The following is a 22,486-nucleotide window of genomic DNA, read 5'->3' as shown; positions in this document are numbered from 1 at the left end:
CAAAAACATGCTAGGTTAATTAGCGACTCCAAATTGTCCATAGGTATGAATGTGAGTGTGAATGGTTGTTTGTCTATATGTGCCCTGTGATTGGCTGGCAGACCAGTCCAGGGTGTACCCCGCCTCTCGCCTGAAGACAGCTGGGATAGGCTCCAGCATGTAGAAAATGAATGAATGAATGAAATAATAATCAAATAATCTGTCAATAGCGGCACGGCAGTCGAGTGGTTAGCGCGCATACCTCACAGCTAGGAGACCAGGGTTCAATTCCACCCTCGGCCATCTCTGTGTGGAGTTTGCATGTTCTCCCCGTGCATGCGTGGGTTTTCTCCGGGTACTCCGGTTTCCTCCCACATTCCAAAAAACATGCTAGGTTAATTAGCGACTCCAAATTGTCCATAGGTATGAATGTGAGTGTGAATGGTTGTTTGTCTATATGTGCCCTGTGATTGGCTGGCCACCAGTCCAGGGTGTACCCCGCCTCTCACCTAAAGACAGCTGGGATAGGCTCCAGCACCCCCCGCGACCCTCGTGAGGAAAAAGCGGTAGAAAATGAATGAATGAATAATTTATCAATAATAGTAATAATATACATTCCCCTTATTTCCTAATATATATTTTTAATACTAATAATCTAGTAGAAACGTACAAAAAGAAGAGGTATAAATCTAATATCTATCGTTCCAAGAGAGTGTAGCAGCGCGTTGTTGTTGGCAACAAAGAGAACATGTCAGAGCTTTAAATAACTTTGTTGCACTCGCCCACCGGTCTGTCAAGTGGGAACTGAGTGGTGCCTTGGATCTCATTTGTTTTGCCTACATTTGATTCCGGGGGAGTCTTTTTCCACACTCTACAACGCTCCCTCCATTTTCCTCTACGATGGCTTCTCGCTTTTAACACCCTGGTTCGCACCATGTTTCGGGGTGGGGGAGAAGAAGTCTGACCGTTTATTTACTTTATCCTTGTTTGTCGTCTGTCGTTTGTCCTTTTCATGGATATTCGTCTTTGTCACTGAATGATTCCGTCTTGGGATCTTTTCCCTTCGATTTTTTTCCGGAGATCTTACTTCTCTCTTTTTCAGGCAGTAGAGTATGATGATGTTTCTTGCAGAGGCATTTTGTGTGTAAATGCCATGTTTTTGTCACGGCTGTATGCCAAAAAATTATGGTTCATATCAGAAACACTGACCAACATTTCAAACTGAAATTGTAGCATTTGAAATTGAAATTTTATTAATTTATTAAATTAAAAAAATATTTATTTTTACTAATTTATACTCCGGTTTCCTCAATAGGTCAATACCAACTCAATAGGTATGAATGTGAGTGTGAATGGTTGTTTGTCTATATGTGCCCTGTGATTGGCTGGCGAGAAGTCTAGGGTGTACCCCGCCTCATGCCCGAAGACAGCTAGGATAGGCTCCAGCACGCCCACGACCTTCGTGAGGATAAGCGTTAGAATTTGAATGAATGAATGTATATTCATTCTGTTATTATATCTACTATATCGGGTGATACAAGCGTAAATGTGACTATAGGGGTGTTATTTTGTGTCTAGAGGGCTCTAATAATGTTAAAAACAATACACTGAATGAATTAATGTATATTCATTCTGTTGTTATATCTACTATATCGGGTGATACAAGCGTAAAGGTGACTATAGGGGTGTTATTTTGTGTCTAGAGGGCTCTAATAATGTTAAAAACAATACACTGAATGAATTAATGTATATTCATTCTGTTATTATATCTACTATATTGGGTGATACAAGCGTAAAGGTGACTATAGGGGTGTTATTTCGTGTCTAGAGGGCTCTAATAATGTTAAAAACAATACAATGAATGAATGAATGTATATTCATTCTGTTATTATATCTACTATATCGGGTGATGCAAGCGTAAATGTGACTATAGGGGTGTTATTTTGTGTCTAGAGGGCTCTAATAATGTTAAAAACAATACAATGAATGAATGAATGTATATTCATTCTGTTGTTATATCTACTATATCGGGTGATGCAAGCGTAAATGTGACTATAGGGGTGTTATTTTGTGTCTAGAGGGCTCTAATAATGTTAAAAACAATACAATGAATGAATGAATGTATATTCATTCTGTTGTTATATCTACTATATCGGGTGATGCAAGCGTAAATGTGACTATAGGGGTGTTATTTCGTGTCTAGAGGGCTCTAATGTTAAAAACAATACAATGAATGAATGTATGTATATTCATTCTGTTATTATATCTACTATATCGGGTGATACAAGCGTAAAGGTGACTATAGGGGTGTTATTTCATGTCTAGAGGGCTCTAATAATGTTAAAAACAATACAACAATACAATAGACATCAATGGCAGGGCTTAACATTGACCATTTGTCTAATGACGGACTTTTATGATATCCATGCTAGCATGTCTTCCAAAGCAAATGTGTTTTACGCTTGTGAAAAAATTAGAAACTTAATATTTTCTAAATCCTTATCATGGCTCATGTATTGGTTCTTGTGAAAACCGGTAATGTTGCCGTTATGCTCGTGCCTCTGACCAAGTATTCACTGCCAACATAGACAATACTCTGTAATTGGATCCATTTTCTCTCTTGAGTCCATGGCTTACTGTGAACACAACAAACTGTCAGTGTGTCGCTAATCTAGAATATTGTATTTCCCTCCATCCTCATCCTTAATTGCATGCTTGATTTGAGTGACCTTTTTCCCCCCGTGTTGACCGCATGTTTCATCGTATGTTCAAACTCCTTGGCTTGGTGCATATCGCTTCACTGCCACCAGTCGACTCGGCACCACACCCCGTTGCGTTTCATTGTTTTAGTCTGTCTTTGAGTGACGTGTCATCCTCTGAAGATGTTGGCGCTCTAGATTGGACACGCTTGCATGATCGCAGCCTGGCTTGTCTTTGAAAGGGAGACAAGGCCGCCTGGTTCTTTGTTTATTTTTAGAGTCTTAAGACTGGTTCACTGTATGGATCAGATCATTTGTTCGGATCAGGCCTCTCACACACAGGAGCAATCAACCTGGGAAAGGCTAAACTGGTTAACAGTATTACAAATCAATGTGTTTACTTCCTTGTTTGTTTACTTTCTGGTTGATAGGATGAATCTTTCATTCATAAACAACAAAAACAAGACCAAAAATAAGACTAATCATGATAACGACTGATTGACAAAAGGACAAAGACACAGATTGATTAATCTTTGGTGAACATGAAGATTGGGCGGTCGGATTGATGAACGGAAAGACAAGTTCTATAATTTTTCTGTATGACGGATTAGTTGTTTGATTGGACTAAAAAAACATATCAATGGACGGATGGATGAACTGATTTTATTGACTTCCAGTTTTATGGACAGATGGACTTTCAGACAGATGCATGGACAGACAAACTGATGATACATTTATAACGGATGGACGGACGGATGGACAGATCATTAGACAATAGGATCGACTGAGACTACAGATCATGAAATGTTGTATGACAGATTATATGAACTAAAAACTGATGGATGGATGGATGGACAGACTGATTGAGTTACGGTAAAATGCATTGACTGACGGACGGACAGATCATTAGGCAATAGGATCGACTGAGACTACAGATCATGATATGTTGACAGACTGATGGACGGATGGACAGATTAGCTGACATAAATGAATGGACGGACATTGGGATGGACAGACTGCGTGATCATTAGATGGATGGACATACAGATACAAACAAACAGATGGAAACACATGTAAATAAATAAAAGGACAGATTGACAAGACAGGCGGATAGATGCATGACGGACAGATCATTACATGCATGTATGGACGGAAATCGAAGACAGATGGACTTGAGTCACTCCCTTTATACCCCGAGTTTGTGTATTCGTACTTCCACTCTTTCTGTTAACTTCTTGTTGCTGATGTTACATAAAAGAAAAGGTCACTTTTACCCCATTTGGCATTTAGTGATTGACTGTACAACAGTTGGGAAAACAAAGCATAACAGTATAATACTAACTTTTGGCAATATGTTTTGAGCATCCAAGGTCATAAATATTACAAATTTGGACTCATGCAGAAACCTCTTTCTGGGTAATGGTATAATCCATCAATTTTGCTCTCTCTCTCTCATGCAGGGGGGGCCTTATCTGGGGAGTTGGCTTGGATGAAATAAACATACTGGCAGGCTTTGAATGTAAAATGTTTCTGTGACACAGACACTCTGTGAAAAATGAATATTTTTGGCGTGTGAATCACTGCTTTGTGAAACAAATCTTTGATTCAAATAAATATACGTCATTATTTGCGTGTAGAAAATATTGTTCACATTTCATGTGGCAACTATTTAAATATGTGATAAAGCATTCCTTTTAAGGTGATGTCCTCAATTTTATATTGATGTGATCGACTCTCTAAGCCAGGGGTCTCAAACACGCGGCACGCGGGCCATATGTGGCCCGCAGGATACTAGTTTGAGGCCCCCGCCTTGATATGAAAGTTTAATGTTAGTGCGGCCCGCGCAAGTTTGATATGGATGCTGTATGGTATCATGTACCCAGAAAAAATTATTAAGTTTGATTAATGTTCATGTTAAAGGTTAAATAACTCTTAATAGTTATCCTCCCTATCCATGTGGAAGTGGTAATTTTTTGGCTATTTAAGTTTAAAGGAAATAACTTGAAGGCTACCGTTTAGGTCGCTAGCTCTCTAGTTTGCGAGTTAGCATGTGTCTCAAGATGCTGCAGTTGCGCAATATGTTGTAAATAAAAAAAGTATAAATGTGACTATAGTCGTGTTTTGTCATGTCTACAGGGCTCTAATAATGCTTTGTTCATTTTAATGTGAAAAAAATAATTTGTCTACCCACCAACTATATGTGGTTTCTTAAGTTTTTATTATTTGCTGTTTTATTAGTATTATTATATTTATTTATTTATTACTGATTGATTGATTTTCTTTATTTTGGATTTGTTTATTTATTTTTCATTTTATTTTGTGTAGAAAAATAAAAATTAAGATATTTGGGAACAGTGGAATGTTTTATCAGAGCTTTTATTGTAGAAAATCGGAACCAAAGCACTGAAAAAGTTTGTATATTTTTGTATATTTTTTAATAAATGCGGTTTTTTTTTTTTTTTTTTGTAAAACCTGATGCGGCCCAGCCTTGCCCAGACCCTAGCTCCAGTGGCCCCCAGGTAAATTGAGTTTGAGACCCCTGCTCTAAGCTAATTCCTCTCTAAGTGCTGCACGCAAAAGGATGAAAATTTGTCATGGCATACGTCGTTAAGGCTGAGGTTATCATTTCCACTCCAATGAGACCTGCGAAAAAGAGTCAGGTGGATCCGCTTGGGAGCCTGTATGTGATTTTATACTCTGTGTTGAAATTTCTCACACAACTCAATGTACTTTACAAAAACATCCACTATAACTTTAGGCCTTTATCAGCACAGAATTTGGTATACACCAGTAGAGTACTGAGAGTAAAGCTAAGCATTTGAGGCAACACAAATGTCATTGACAATCATGTGTCAAAAAAAAGTTAGGACACCCCATAAGTTATTTAATTTGATTAAAACATAAATGGATTGTCATTCAAAGGGAAATCTGTTCCCCCTCAGCAACTTTTTTAAAGGGAACATTTCAACTTCTTTATCTTAATTACTATGTCAATCAAAATGATAGACCGATAAGCTTGCTAAGGCACATTTCAGGCTTATTATACAGTAATTAGCTGACGGCTAGTGCTCAGTTTTTTGTTTTTTTTTTAGCTCATGCAGAAACAAGCAGCCAGACCTCTCCACTTCATCTTCAGGACTTAAGAAAAATCTCACACAGAGGCACAAGTAGAACCTGGAATACGTACTTTCACAGTCTTTAGCAGTTTTTCAACACGATGGTTCAATGGAGACGCGATCCAGACTCCAGGATCCAGGTTTTCTCCGGGTACTCCGGTTTCCTCCCACATTCCAAAAACATGCTAGGTTAATTAGCGACTCCAAATTGTCCATAGGTATGAATGTGAGTGTGAATGGTTGTTTGTCTATATGTGGCTTGTGATTGGCTGGCGACTCAGTGGCTCAGTTTAGGTGACTCGGGCATCCAGTTAATCCAGCAGGCCTCACAGCTAGGAGACCAGCGTTCAATTCCTCCCTCTGTGTGGAGTTTGCATGTTCTCCCCGTGGTAAAGTGACTATGGGGGTGTTATTTCAAATTTAGAGGGCTCTAATGCTTGAAATGTATTTGTATTGTAATGTAATGTATTTTTCTCATTTTTTTATTCAGGAGCAGATATTTTCCTGAACCTTAGCTACGTTATTTTGCTGATTATTAAACCTTTTTTTTTCCTGATGAAAGACGGGGGGCTGCGCGGCGGTCGAGTGGTTCGCGTGCAGACCTCACAGCTAGGAGACCAGGGTTCAATTCCACCCTTGAGTTTGCATGTTCTCCCCCGTGAATGCGTGGGTTTTCTCCGGGTACTCCGGTTTCCTCCCACATTCCAAAAACATGACTATGGGGGTGTTATTTCAAATTTAGAGGGCTCTAATGCTTGAAATGTACTTGTATTGTAATGTAATGTATTTTTCTCAATTTTTTAGTCAGGAACAGATATTTTCCTGAAACTTAGGTTAATTAGCGACTCCAAATTGTCCATAGGTATGAATGTGAGTGTGAATGGTTGTTTGTCTATATGTGGCTTGTGATTGGCTGGCGACCAGTCCAGGGTGTACCCTTGCCTCTCACCCAAAAGACAGCTGGGATAGGCTCCAGCATAAACCCTGCGACTCTTTTGAGGATAAGCGGTAGAAAATGAATGAATGAATTTCTTTTAAGTCGCAGGAACAGCCAACCTATGAAAAAAAGTACGACTTATAGTCCGGAAAATACGGTATTATGTTTTGAGGGGGTGATATTAGAACAGGGATATAGATGACTCTACTAACGGTATGAAAAGTCAGGGCTTCGTCCTTCAATTTGTACATGGCAGCCACTACTTTATCATATCTATGTAATTTCTCTTGCTGTGTGCTATGGTGCCGAAAAGTCGGCGTGAGTAAGAATTGAAGCTAACACGACTACATCCAGTTCTACATTTGAATGAAACTATTAATTGAATCTTTTCCCCCCTCCTGCAACCTTCAGTCGGGATGTCTTGTCTCCTGACATGAGTTCAGATACATATGGTCGTCCTCTCACATCCATCAACAGTCCATCACTCGTCTCTGTATCTCTCCTTGGTTGCCCTCGTCGTCTCATCCATCTCATTTTTCTTCCCCTTACTTCCATCTGTCTTTTCATCTTTTACCCCCCCTCTCCTCCCTTTCCCTGTCTACCCGCTCATATTCCTCCTTCCTGTCACAAAGCCGCCTCCAGGCAGAGCCCGAGTGGGGAAAGTAGAAGTAAAGTTTGGTGCACAGAGAGTATGATTTTTTTTTTGTTTTTTTTTGTGTGTGTGTCGTTGCTAAAAATGACAGAAGCTAATAATAGCCTGTTTGGATTGACACTTCCAGAGAACTATTAATATAACAATAGTTTTGTTATTGCAGTGATGTAGAACAGAACTGCAGTCTTCTGCGTTTCCCCTTGAGAATGCATCCAAAATAGCACACTAGGTGTCATTGAACTGAGTGAGAGGTTCACCTTTTTCTTGTTTGGCTTTGTAGGATTTACTCATGCGTAGTGAAAGTACACAAACACAGAATGGCCGAGGAGACAAAATGAGAAAAGCTGAAGCTTAAAATGATTTAGAATGTTGATAATGTCTCCGTGTATTAATAGATTTATACCACAAATCCAAACAGTAACTATCGGGAATTTTTTTTCCATGTTTTTTTATGAGTCAAGTAAATGATACAAGTGGGTGGGAAGTACAGAAGGCAAAGGAAAAGTTCTACCGATTTTCGCAAAGTGGAGGCTGTAGCTTCACATCATTTTCTGAGATAACACAAAACAGGTGCTGTGCTATGTAATGTACTTGTTAAGTGTCCATATTTCTAAAATCATAATTTATTATTTTTTTTATTCATGAATCTTCAAACAGCTAAAATAATGCATAAGGCTAAAAATAACCATTCATTCATTTTCTACCGCTTAATTGTTGTATTGTTTTTAACATTATTAGAGCCCTCTAGACACAAAATAACACCCCTATAGTCACCTTTACGCTTGTATCGCCCGATATAGTAGATATAATAACAGAAGGAATATACATTCATTCATTCAAATTCTTAACGCTTATCCTCACGAGGGTCGTGGGCGTGCTGGAGCCTATCCCAGCTGTCTTCGGGCGAGAGGCGGAGTACACCCTGGACTGGTCGCCAGCCAATCACAGGGCACATATAAATTAAAAAAAAATTAAAAATAAATTACAAAAAATATATTAGGAAAGCAGGAAGTGAACAAATGTAACAGTTACTGATTGTAAAAGTACCAGATGGAAGGGGTAGGATTTAATAAGCTTTGCTTCTTCCTACTCCTTTTGGACATGTGGAACTGTGAACTGATTATGTGATGCATTCAATTGTAATCTGATGCATGTTCAAATGAAATAAAACCATTACCTTGTGATCAAATATAGCTACATTTTCCTATCCACTTTCTCATGCCTTCCGAATCATTATTAAAGTTCAAAATTCAGTTGTTGTATACATTCATTCATTCATTAATTTTCTACCGCTTTTCCTCATGAGGGGTGCTGGAGCCTATCCCAGCTGTCTTCGGGCATGAGGCGGGGTACACCCTGGACTGGTCGCCAGCCAATCACAGGGCACATATTAAAAAAATAAACATTATTTAAAAAAAATAAATTACAACAATTATATTAGGAAAGCAGGAAGTGAACAAATGTAACAGTTACTGATAATCTGATGCATGTTCAAATGAAATACCATTACCATGACCTTGTGCTCAAATATAGCTACATTTTCCGATCCACTTTCTCATGCCTTCCGAATCATTATTAAAGTTCAAAATTCAGTTGTCGTATACAATGAGTTGATATTTACAATTCAACGCTGACCCACTCACACCTGTACAGTTGACAGTTGACAGGCCGTTACTTTTGCATCACACACATGTGTACACACCATGTAATACACACACACACACACAAGCAGTAGCTTTGACACTATAGCTTCTATTCTAGCCGTCGTCATTATTGTTTAATAATGACAGGGCTTCTGGTTTCCACACTGCCCTTTTGTAACACGATCCAGGTGTGAATAATTCAACGTGCTTACCAATAAAAATGGGCCAATGGCTGCTATTGTTAAGCTCAGGAGGCAGGACATAAACACACACACATATATATATATATATATATATATTTATATTGACAAAAATAATAAGAAGGGCTCCGTACACCCACCTTCTTACTCACTGCTCTTCAACAGGACTCTCATTCCCTGCTGTGTTCTCTTCCTGTTGCAGTTCATCACTGCAGCTCTCGGCGGATGGACTGACTGACTTGCTCTTTTTGCTTCTTATCAGCCGCCGTCATGGAGGAACCACAGAGGAAAAAGAGTCAACGGCACGAGGGCGTCAAGCCGAGAAAGGTACGTGACCCAAGGGAGCGTCTACAAATGCTTCAGAAAAGCCGAGAATGCTTGTTGATTGATGGTTAGCATTCATTCATGTAAAGGTTGAGCTCAAAAACAAAGTAGCAACTCATGTTTTGCATCACAAAATTGGCATGAAACCCACTCAATTGGACCCCCCCCAATGAGTGATGATCATCTGGTAAATGCTATGATATGCTGTGATGTGTTCAACACTGATACCATATTTATGAAAGAAAATACGACCCAACAATTGAACAAATGCTCCAATATGCTAGTGTATGAGGAAGTGATCCACACAGAGATGGAATTGAACTCTGGTCTCCTAGCTGGGAGGCCCGCGTGATAACCACTCCTACACTGTGCAGCCTTTATTATTATTTGAACATAGAAAACCTGATTATAGTTTGTAACACCATTAGAGCCCTCTAGACATGAAATAACACCCCTATAATAACAGAATGAATATACATTCATTCATTTTCTACCGCTTATCCTCACGAGAGTCACGGGGGTGCTGGAGCCTATCCCAGCTGTCTTCAGGCAAGAGGCGGTTTACACCCTGGACTGGTGGCCAGCCAATCACAGGGCACATATAGACAAACAACCATTCACACTCACATTCATACCTATGGACAATTTGGAGTCGATAATTAACCTAAGTTTCAGGAAAATATCTGTTCCTGACTAAAAAAATTTAGAAAAATACATTACATTACAATGCAAGTACATTTCAAGCATTAGAGCCCTCTAAATTTGAAATAACACCCCCATAGTCATGTTTTTGGAATGTGGGAGGAAACCGGAGTACCCGGAGAAAACCCACGCATGCACGGGGAGAACATGCAAACTCAAGGATGGAATTGAACCCTGGTCTCCTAGCTGTGAGGTCTGCACGCGAACCACTCTCCCGCCGCGCAGCCCCCCGTCTTTCATCAGAAAAAAAAAGGTTTAATAATCAGCAAAATAACGTAGCTAAGGTTCAGGAAAATATCTGTTCCTGACTAAAAAAGTGAGAAAAATACATTACATTACAATACAAATACATTTCAAGCATTAGAGCCCTCTAAATTTGAAATAACACCCCCATAGTCACTTTACCACGGGGAGAACATGCAAACTCCACACAGAGGGAGGAATTGAACGCTGGTCTCCTAGCTGTGAGGCCTGCTGGATTAACTGGATGCCCGAGTCACCTAAACTGAGCCACTGAGTCGCCAGCCAATCACAAGCCACATATAGACAAACAACCATTCACACTCACATTCATACCTATGGACAATTTGGAGTCGCTAATTAACCTAGCATGTTTTTGGAATGTGGGAGGAAACCGGAGTACCCGGAGAAAACCCACGCATGCACGGGGAGAACATGCAAACTCCACACAGAGATGGCCGAGGGTGGAATTGAACCCTGGTCTCCTCGCTGTGAGATCTACGCGCTAACCATTAACTGGATGCCCGAGTCACCTAAACTGAGTCACTGAGTCACCTAACCCTGAGAAAACCCACGCATGCAGGGGTAGGGGGGGGCATGCAAACTCCACACAGAGATGGCCGATTGTGGAATTGAACTCTGGTCTCCTAGCTGTGAGGCCCTTGTGATAACCACTCGTGCACTGTGCAGCCTCTATTATTATTTGAACATAGAAAACCTTATTACAGTTTTTAACACCATTAGAGCCCTCTAGACTTGAAATAGCACCCCTATAGTAACGTTTACGCTCGTATCACCCAATGTAGTAGATATAATAACAGAATAAATATATATTTATACATACAATGTGTATGCTTTTGATAATTTCTACTTTACAGAGGACTTATGGAAATATGTGGGAGGAAACCCACACATGCACGGGGAGAACATGCAAACTCCACAAGGAGGGTGGAATTGAACGCTGGTCTCCTAGCTGTGAGGCCCGCGTGATAACCACTCTATTATTATTTGAACACAGAAAACCTGATTACAGTTTTTAACATTATTAGAGCCCTCTAGACATGAAATAGCACCCCTATAATAACAGTGAATATACATTCATTCGTTTTCTACCGCTTAGTCACCGAAACCGCATCCTCTCGATACAAAGTTTGTTTAATACTAGTCATCGTTAACATGTGTCAATCATTTTACACCCCAAAAAACTTTATTTGGTGAAAAAATGATACTCCTGTACAGTTTTATTCCGTGTTTAAAACTGCATGACAGGATGGAGGAAACGGGCCGTACATGGCACATGAAAGCTGCTTTGATTATTATGCATGTACTGCAGATCAAACCATTCCCTTTCAACTGCCAAGCAACCCCCAATCACTTTGAATCCAACCGACTCCTGTTCCTAAACCACCAGGTGAGGTTCAAGCTGGCGTCGTCTTACAGCGGCCGCGTGCTGAAGCATGTGTACGAGGACGGGCAGGAGCTGGACAGCCCAGAGGAGAAATACCCTCACAGCTTCCTCGGCGGAAATATGGCACCGCCTGGCCACCTGGGGGTGGAGCAGCTTTGCGGCTATGACCGGCCTTTGTCGGCCCAGCAGGGTATGTTGTTACCGCTCACCCTTGTAATATGGACGCATGTACTTAGGAGGGCCTCTGACTTGGCTGCGAGCAGCAGAGGTCGTTGCATAGCTTTCTTTTTCTGCTGTGATAGTAATGACATCATGCATATTCAGGAAACCACGTATGATGCAGTACAGTACGTATATGCTACATTAGGTACACTATTTCAGCAATACTGCACAGTGTGCCTAATATTAGTCTCTTTAGGAACACTTCCCATTATAGCACAGTGCAGTTTTATAACCATTCATTGGTTCCAGACCCAACCATGATAAGATAATTCCTTATTTATACATAGAAAACCTGTTTACTGTTTTTAACATCATTAGAGCCCTCTAGACATGAAATAACACCCCTATAATAACAGAATGAATATACATTCATTCATTTTCATGGGTGCTGGAGCCTAGGCGGGGTACACCCTGGACTGGTGGCCAGCCAATCACAGGGCACATATACACAAACAACCATTCACACTCACATTCATACCTATGGACAATTTGGAGTCGCTAATTAACCTAGCATGTTTTTTGGAATGTGGGAGGAAACCGGAGTACCCGGAGAAAACCCACGCATGCACGGGGAGAACATGCAAACTCCACACAGAGGGTGGAATTGAACGCTGGTCTCCTAGCTGTGAGGTCTGCGTTCTAACCACTCGCCCGCCGTGCCGCCAGACCCAACCATGATAATATAATTCCTTATTTATACATCTATCATTATTTGAGCATAGAAAAACAGTTTTAACATTATTAGAGCCCTCTAGACATGAAATAACACCCCTATAATAGCAGAATGAATATGAATTCATTCATTTTCTACCGCTTTTCCTCACGAGGGTCGCGGGGATGCTGGAGCCTATCCCAGCTGTCTTCGGGCAAGAGGCGGGGTATCTACTATATCAGGTGATACAAGCGTAAAGGTGACTATAGGGGTGTTATTTTGTGTCTAGAGGGCTCTAATAATGTTAAAAACAATACAATGAATGAATGAATGTATATTCATTCTGTTATTATATCTACTATATCAGGTGATACAAGCGTAAAGGTGACTATAGGGGTGTTATTTTGTGTCTAGAGGGCTCTAATAATGTTAAAAACAATACAATGAATCAATGAATGTATATTCATTCTGTTATTATATCTACTATATCGAGTGATACAGGTGTAAAGGTGACTATAGGGGTGTTATTTAGTGTCTTGAGGGCTCTAATAATGTTAAAAACAACACAATGAATGAATGAATGTATATTCATTCTTTTATTATATCTACTATATCGGGTGATACAAGCGTAAAGGTGACTATAGGGGTGTTATTTTGTGTCTAGAGGGCTCTAATAATGTTAAAAACAATACAATGAATGAATGAATGTATATTCATTCTGTTATTATATCTACTATATCGGGTGATACAAGCGTAAAGGTGACTATAGGGGTGTTATTTTGTGTCTAGAGGGCTCTAATAATGTTAAAAACAATACAATAAATGAATGAATGTATATTCATTCTGTTATTATATCTACTATATCGGGTGATATAGATATTGAAAAAAAGTCACCAAAAGGCAAAGTAAAAGTGTCTTGTTATTTAAAAAGTAACTGAGGTTGGCTATTGGTTGGCCTTGACTACTTATGCAGCGTATGTGCTGTTTTGGGGGGGGCGAAAGGACCAAGCAATCTGCGGTCCAGGTTCTCACTCTAGCGTGACAAGATGTTTTGTTGTGTGTCCAGGTGTCAATGCTCCAACAGGGCTCATCGCCCAGAGAATAAACGTGTACAGAGGACCGGGAGGCTACACGGCTGCTGTGGGCCAAAACCGCCAAGCAGATGGAGACGCCGACGTAAGCTTTGCAGCTAAATGGTGTAGTGGTGTAGTGGAGTAGTGACATGAATTCATTCAAATGTGCACATATTTTTACTACAGTCTTTACTCGGTAACCCATAACATTAAAAGTAATGACTCGGAGCTGCACAATTTGGTCATTTAACCCAAAGTTTCAGTAAATCTGTGCATAAAAAGCCCATAAAACTTTCATCATGCATGAAATCACACGAGACTTCGGCAAATCCCATGAGATCTTAGCTCAGCAAGCATGAACTGTGAGGGAGGCTATTAAGAGGCCATTGGTTTTCAACTCAAGATCTTATACTCACAAAGGTTGCGGGGGTGCTGGAGCCTATCCCAGCTCTCTTTGGGAGAGAGGCGGGGTACACCCTGGACTGGTCGCCAGCCAATCACAGGGCACATATAGACAAACAACCATTCACACTCACATTCATACTTAAGTTTCAGGAAAATATTTGTTCCTGACTAAAAAATTGAGAAAAATACATTACATTACAATACAAATACATTTCAAGCATTAGAGCCCTCTAAATTTGAAATAACACCCCCATAGTCACTTTACCAACAACCATTCACACTCACATTCATACCTATGGACAATTTGGAGTCGCTAATTAACCTAGCATGTTTTTGGAATGTGGGAGGAAACAGAGTACCCGGAGAAAACCCACGCATGCACGGGGAGAACATGCAAACTCAAGGGTGGAATTGAACCCTGGGTCCTCGCTGTGAGGTCTACACGCTAACCACTAGATCGCCGCGCAGTTCCCCGTCTTTCATCAGAAAAAAAACGGTTTAGTAATCAGCTAAATAACATAGCTAAGTTTCAGGAAAATATCTGTTCCTGACTAAAAAAATGAGAAAAATACATTACATTACAATACAAACACATTTCAAGCATTAGAGAAAATCCACGCATGCACGGGGGAGAACATGCAAACTCCACACAGAGATGGCCGAGGGTGGAATTGAACTCGGGTCTCCTAGCTGTGAGGCCTGCACGCTAACCACTCATCCGCCTTGCGCCTGTTGTCAAGTTATATATGCAAATATAATTATAATTAAGGTATATTGTATGGCTAATAATTATTATTAATATATTACATATCATATTTTTAATGATATTTGTATTAATATTTCAACAAATTATCAATTAAATAGATTATTGATTATTTAATTATTCCTTACTGGTATATATATTTTTGGCATTATTTCGTATTAAGTGTGTCAGACAGAAAGAGAGAGCTTTAGAGACATTCTTTCTATGCACATATTTATTTTAAGATTGAAAATATTTGTAATAAATTCCACACGTTTCCATAACGGGGTGATAAATAAGACTTCAGTTGTAAATGTTACAGTTTATAAAAGCAACTTCCGTGTAGACAATTAGCAGGGAAACACAACAACAAGAAGCAAATTGTCCATGTGACAGGATGTCGGCACTTTGGTGACAGCGGCTTCATTAGAGAGAGGTCAACCACTTCGCCCGCTGGCTTAGTGTCAGCTTCATTTCCCCTCACAAAGCCACACGGAAAGTTAGCACGTTTATCAGGAAAAGACAGCAATGTGGATTTACGGACGGAGTTGGATGTCTTATGGAGGGCATTTAGGATTCACAGGCTTGGCTCCTTGCTCCTTCTTGTCCAATCACAGCCAATCACTGGGCACATATAGACAAACAACCATTCACACTCACATTCATACCTATGGACAATTTGGAGTCGCCAATTAAATCCACTCCAGTTACAATTCCTTCATCACACCCTTTGTCGGTCTCTCTCGTTTGTTTTCGCTCTCAGCGTCACTTTTTTTCACAAATTAGCTTGAGCTTTGCTTGAGCGTCATCGGGTGATACAAGCGTAAAGGTGACTATAGGGGTGTTATTTTGTGTCTGGAGGGCTCTAATAATGTTAAAAACAATACAATGAATGAATGAATGTATATTTATTCTGTTATTATATTTACTATATCGGGTGATACAGGGGTACAAGTGACTATAGGGGTGTTATTTTGTGTCTGGAAGGCTCTAATAATGTTAAAAACAATACAATGAATGAATGAATGTATATTCATTCTGTTATTATATCTACTATATCGGGTGATACAAGCGTAAAGGTGACTATAGGGGTGTTATTTTGTGTCTGGAGGGCTCTAATAATGTTAAAAACAATACAATGAATGAATGAATGAATGTATATTCATTCTGTTATTATATCGGCAATATCGGGTGATACAAGCGTAAAGGTGACTATAGGGGTGTTATTTTGTGTCTGGAGGGCTCTAATAATGTTAAAAACAATACAATGAATGAATGAATGTATATTCATTCTGTTATTATATCTGCTATATCGGTTGATACAAGCGTAAATGTGACTATAGGGGTGTTATTTTGTGTTTAGAGGGCTCTAATAATGTTAAAAACAATACAATGAATGAATGAATGTATATTCATTCTGTTATTATATCGGCAATATCGGGTGATACAAGCGTAAAGGTGACTATAGGGGTGTTATTTTGTGTCTGGAGGGCTCTAATAATGTTAAAAACAATACAATGAATGAATGAATGTATATTCATTCTGTTATTATATCGGCAATATCGGGTGATACAAGCGTAAAGGTGACTATAGGGGTGTTATTTTGTGTCTGGAGGGCTCTAATAATGTTAAAAACAATACAATGAATGAATGAATGTATATTCATTCTGTTATTATATCTGCTATATCGGTTGATACAAGCGTAAATGTGACTATAGGGGTGTTATTTTGTGTTTAGAGGGCTCTAATAATGTTAAAAACAATACAATGAATGAATGAATGTATATTCATTCTGTTATTATATCGGCAATATCGGGTGATACAAGCGTAAAGGTGACTATAGGGGTGTTATTTTGTGTCTGGAAGGCTCTAATAATGTTAAAAACAATACAAAGAATGAATGAATGTATATTCATTCTGTTATTATATCGGCAATATCGGGTGATACAAGCGTAAAGGTGACTATAGGGGTGTTATTTTGTGTCTAGAGGGCTCTAATAATGTTAAAAACAATACAATGAATGTATATTAATTCTGTTATCATATCTACTATATCGGTTGATACAAGCGTAAATGTGACTATAGGGGTGTTATTTTGTGTCTGGAGGGCTCTAATAATGTTAAAAACAATACAATGAATGAATGAATGTATATTCATTCTGTTATTATATCGGCAATATCGGGTGATACAAGCGTAAAGGTGACTATAGGGGTGTTATTTTGTGTCTAGAGGGCTCTAATAATGTTAAAAACAATACAATGAATGTATATTAATTCTGTTATCATATCTACTATATCGGTTGATACAAGCATAAATGTGACTATAGGGGTGTTATTTTGTGTCTGGAGGGCTCTAATAATGTTAAAAACAATACAATGAATGAATGAATGTATATTCATTCTGTTATTATATCTACTATATCGGTTGATACAAGCGTAAAGGTGACTATAGGGGTGTTATTTTGTGTCTAGAGGGCTCCAATAAAGTTAAAAACAATACAATGAATGAATGAATGAGTCTGAAATTACTGCTCTGTATTAAATACAAACACATGACATATTATTGTCTATATTCTGATTCCCCCTTAGTCGTCGGTGTTGGACTTCGGGAAGATCATCATCTACACCAGCAACCTGCGTGTGATACGAGCACCCATGAAGAAGGCTGAAATGTTGCGCCACTACACAGCGCCCCCTGTGGCCTCGGAGGGCTATCTGCAGGCTCGTGAACGCGGCAGCAGGAGGCGACCTAAAGCTCTTTGTACGCAGGAGGGAGATCAGAAACAGATGACACACACCGAGGTAATAATCCTTGTCCTAAAGTATTCCCAGTAGGGCGCTAGAAATATTTATCACCCTGTTTTTTTTTGGTGATCGCTCTCCTCTGTGGCACCCCACCGCATCCTCCACTGTTCCCTCTAAAGAAATTACAAACTGTGTGCGGCTATATTATATACCGTAATGTCAAAGTGCTCACACAGGGGTGCTTATTCTCACCCCGACATTCTTTCAAATGTTCCTTTGCAGCACTCTCCTCCCACTCACAAGCAGAAAAAGTGACATTCAGCTGTTTTTTTGTTTTTGCTCGAAATTGGCAAACCCTTCCCTCTCTCTTTTCTTTGGCGTAAAGGTGACTATAGGGGTGTTATTTTGTGTCTAGAGGGCTCTAATAACGTTAAAAACAATTCAATGAATGAATGAATGTATATTCATTCTGTTATTATATCTGCTACATCGGGTGATACAAGCGTAAAGGTGACTATAGGGGTGTTATTTTGTGTCTAGAGGGCTCTAATAATGTTAAAAACAATACAATGAATGAATGAATGTATATTCATTCTGTTATTATATCTACTATATCGGGTGATACAAGCGTAAAGGTGACTATAGGGGTGTTATTTTGTGTCTAGAGGGCTCTAATAATGTTAAAAACAATACAATGAATGAATGAATGTATATTCATTCTGTTATTATATCTACTATATCGGGTGATACAAGCGTAAAGGTGACTATAGGGGTGTTATTTTGTGTCTAGAGGGCTCTAATAATGTTAAAAACAGTACAATGAATGAATTAATGTATATTCATTCTGTTATTATATCTACTATATCGGGTGATACAGGCGTAAAGGTGACTATAGGGGTGTTATTTTGTGTCTAGAGGGCTCTAATAATGTTAAAAACAATACAATGAATGAATGTATGTATATTCATTCTGTTATTATATTTACTATATCGGGTGATACAGGCGTAAAGGTGACTATAGGGGTGTTATTTTGTGTCTAGAGGGCTCTAATAATGTTAAAAACAATACAATGAATGAATGAATGTATATTCATTCTGTTATTATATCTACTATATCGGGTGATACAAGCGTAAAGGTGACTATAGGGGTGTTATTTTGTGTCTAGAGGGCTCTAATAATGTTAAAAACAATACAATGAATGAATGAATGTATATTCATTCTGTTATTATATCTACTATATCGGGTGATACAAGCGTAAAGGTGACTATAGGGGTGTTATTTTGTGTCTAGAGGGCTCTAATAATGTTAAAAACAGTACAATGAATGAATTAATGTATATTCATTCTGTTATTATATCTACTATATCGGGTGATACAGGCGTAAAGGTGACTATAGGGGTGTTATTTTGTGTCTAGAGGGCTCTAATAATGTTAAAAACAATACAATGAATGAATGTATGTATATTCATTCTGTTATTATATGTACTATATCGGGTGATACAGGCGTAAAGGTGACTATAGGGGTGTTATTTTGTGTCTAGAGGGCTCTAATAATGTTAAAAACAATACAATGAATGAATGAATGTATATTCATTCTGTTATTATATCTACTATATCGGGTGATACAAGCGTAAAGGTGACGATAGGGGTGTTATTTTGTGTCTAGAGGGCTCTAATAATGTTAAAAACAGTACAATGAATGAATGAATGTATATTCATTCTGTTATTATATTTACTATATCGGGTGATACAAGCGTAAAGGTGACTATAGGGGTGTTATTTTGTGTCTAGAGGGCTCTAATAATGTTAAAAACAATACAATGAATGTATATTCATTCTGTTATTATATCTGCTATATCGGGTGATACAAGCGTAAAGGTGACTATAGGGGTGTTATTTTGTGTCTAGAGGGCTCTAATAATGTTAAAAACAATACAATGAATGAATGAATGTATATTCATTCTGTTATTATATCTGCTACATCGGGTGATACAAGCGTAAAGGTGACTATAGGGGTGTTATTTTGTGTCTAGAGGGCTCTAATAATGTTAAAAACAATACAATTAATGAATGAATGTATATTCATTCTGTTATTATATCTACTATATCGGGTGATACAAGCGTAAAGGTGACTATAGGGGTGTTATTTTGTGTCTAGAGGGCTCTAATAATGTTAAAAACAATACAATGAATGTATATTCATTCTGTTATTATATCTGCTATATCGGGTGATACAAGTGTAAAGGTGACTATAGGGGTGTTATTTTGTGTCTAGAGAGCTCTAATAATGTTAAAAACAATACAATGAATGTATATTCATTCAGTTATTATATCTGCTATATCGGGTGATACAAGTGTAAAGGTGACTATAGGGGTGTTATTTTGTGTCTAGAGGGCTCTAATAATGTTAAAACAGTACAATGAATGAATGAATGTATATTCATTCTGTTATTATATCTACTATATTGGGTGATACAAGCGTAAATGTGACTATAGGGGTGTTATTTTGTGTCTAGAGGGCTCTAATAATGTTAAAAACAATACAATGAATGAATGAATGTATATTCATTCTGTTATTATATCTACTATATCGGGTGATACAAGCGTAAAGGTGACTATAGGGGTGTTATTTTGTGTCTAGAGGGCTCTAATAATGTTAAAAACAATACAATGAATGTATATTTATTCTGTTATTATATTTGCTATATCAGGTGATACAAGTGTAAAGGTGACTATAGGGGTGTTATTTTGTGTCTAGAGGTTCACTGTTCCCTCTAAAGAAATTACAAACTGTGTGCGGCTATATTATATACCGTAATGTCAAAGTGCTCACACATGGGTGCTTATTCTCACCCCTTACATTCTTTCAAATGTTCCTTTGCAGCACTCTCCTCCCACTCAGAAGCAGAAAAAGTGAAATTCAGCTGTTTTTTTTTTTTTTTGCTAGAAATTGGCAAACCCTTAACTCTCTCTTTTGTTTGTCTCACCTGCACAAAAAGTCCGGTAGTTAATCTTCTTTTGTGTTCCCAGCACAGAGTACCGTGTTTGCAGACATTTCGCATTTGTTACGAAGACAATGTGGCCTACACGGGATCCTTACCGTGACATATTATTATGCAGAGGTATCATCAAGCCTCAGGGTATGTAGAAAAGTTAAAGTGCGCTGTACCGCCTGACTGACAAAAACTGCTGGGAACAGGACTGATTAGGCAGAAATGATGGCAGGCATGTGACAAAAAAAAAAAAAAAAAAAGGAATCAAGTCCTGTCACGTACTTAATTTTTTATACTAGACGACTAGAAATGTCGAAAAAGATCACAATTTGCGATCAGTCTTGGAAACATAAATGAACTTTATGCTTCCACTGAAATGAATAGAGAATAGCGGCACAGTGATCTAGTGGTTAGTGTGCAGACCTCACAGCTAGGAGACCACAGTTCAATTCCACCCTCGGGCACGCGTGGGTTTTCTAGAAAATGAATAAGTGAATTCATGAATATTGCAAAACAAAGTACAAAAAACACTGACATTACATATATAATAATTTTAAAAATTACTTAAAATAATAATTTAGATGTATTTTGATTTCTATTAGTTTACATATTTTTATTAATTTTTTTTAAATATGAAAAATAATTTTATTACTGGGCTGCACGGCGGTCGAGTGGTTAGCGTGCAGACTTCACAGCTAGGAAACCCAATTCAATCCCACCCTCTGTGATCTCTGTGTGGAGATAGCATGTTCTCCCCGTGCATGCGTGGGTTTTCTCCGGGTACTCCGGTTTCCTCCCACATTCCGAAAACATGCTAGGTCAATTAGCGACTCCAAATTGTCCATAGGTATGAATGTGAGTGTGAATGGTTGTTTGTCTATATGTGCCCTGTGATTGGCTGGCGACCAGTCCAGTGTGTACACTGCCTGTCGCCTGAAGACAGCTGGGATAGGCTCCAGCACCCTTCGCGACCCTCGTGAGGAAAAGCGGTAGAAAATGAATGAATGACGGTATGAGTGTGAATGGTTGTTTGTGTATACATGCCCTGTGATTGGCTGGTGACCAGCCAATGGTGTCCATTGCCCGTCGCCGAAGTCATGCGGGATAGGCTCCAGCATAACATATAGAAAATGAATGAATAGCTCAAGTTTACACGAACCCCCCTCCTCCTGTGTTTGTCCTCCAGAAGACAGGTAGCTGCCGTCATTGCGGCGGCTCGGGCTTCACCCCGTGCTCGCTGTGTCACGGCAGCAAGCTGTCCATGCTGGCCAATCGATTCAACGAGTCCATCAGCGAGCTGCGTTGCCAGGCCTGCTACCCTCACGGCCTGGAGAGGTGCCAGTCATGCGCCGCAAATTCGCCATGTTTGGACAACACCACCACCTCCACCACGACCAGCCGTGTCTGGCCAGCCACTCAGTGAAAGCCGCTGGTGGTTTAGAGAAGCACACGCATAATAAGCCATGGCTGAATAGAGGAATTACTGTAAGTACACAATCAGAATACATTGAATGCGTACTGGGAATGTAATCCCTTTTTTTTATTTTGTTGTCTTTAATTAAAACGATGCAAACATTAAGAATTGTATTTTTACCTAACAGGAAAACATCCCATTCATTGGTTTAATCTTTCCATTCTTATCTGTCTGCAGCAGAACATTATTTTTTATTTTTACCTACAGTACGCTTATGTATCGCATGTATGAAGAAAAGGGCTGTAGACAAAGTTTCATGTTAAAATAATAAAATAATAAAA

General features: G+C 38.9%; 2 protein-coding genes across 3 annotated transcripts in view; both read left to right on the top strand.

Moving 5' to 3' along the window:
- plac8l1 (PLAC8 like 1) overlaps positions 1-5,840 on the top strand; it is an 18,326-nt gene extending 12,486 nt beyond the window's left edge. Inside the window, exon 5 of the mRNA XM_058087395.2 lies at positions 5,771-5,840. The gene's annotated coding sequence lies outside the window, so the exon portion shown is untranslated. The remainder of the gene's footprint in view (positions 1-5,770) is intronic.
- Positions 1-22,486, top strand: part of grxcr2 (glutaredoxin and cysteine rich domain containing 2) — a 25,214-nt gene extending 2,728 nt beyond the window's left edge. The window contains exons 2-6 of one of the 2 annotated variants that reach the window (XM_078787926.1): positions 9,429-9,553; positions 11,904-12,090; positions 13,841-13,950; positions 17,584-17,796; positions 21,918-22,486. In XM_078787926.1, the coding sequence (XP_078644052.1) occupies positions 9,497-9,553; positions 11,904-12,090; positions 13,841-13,950; positions 17,584-17,796; positions 21,918-22,154 (804 nt within the window). In that variant the 5' untranslated portion in view covers positions 9,429-9,496 and the 3' untranslated portion in view covers positions 22,155-22,486. The remainder of the gene's footprint in view (positions 1-9,428; positions 9,554-11,903; positions 12,091-13,840; positions 13,951-17,583; positions 17,797-21,917) is intronic. The other variant, XM_078787927.1, reaches the window with a different exon arrangement.

Source organism: Doryrhamphus excisus, linkage group LG21, assembly GCF_037039965.1.
Source record: "Doryrhamphus excisus strain RoL-2023G ecotype Guam linkage group LG21, RoL_Dexc_Guam_v1.1, whole genome shotgun sequence".
NCBI classification, from domain to species: domain Eukaryota; kingdom Metazoa; phylum Chordata; class Actinopteri; order Syngnathiformes; family Syngnathidae; genus Doryrhamphus; species Doryrhamphus excisus.
This window is presented reverse-complemented; position numbering and strand designations above follow the sequence as displayed.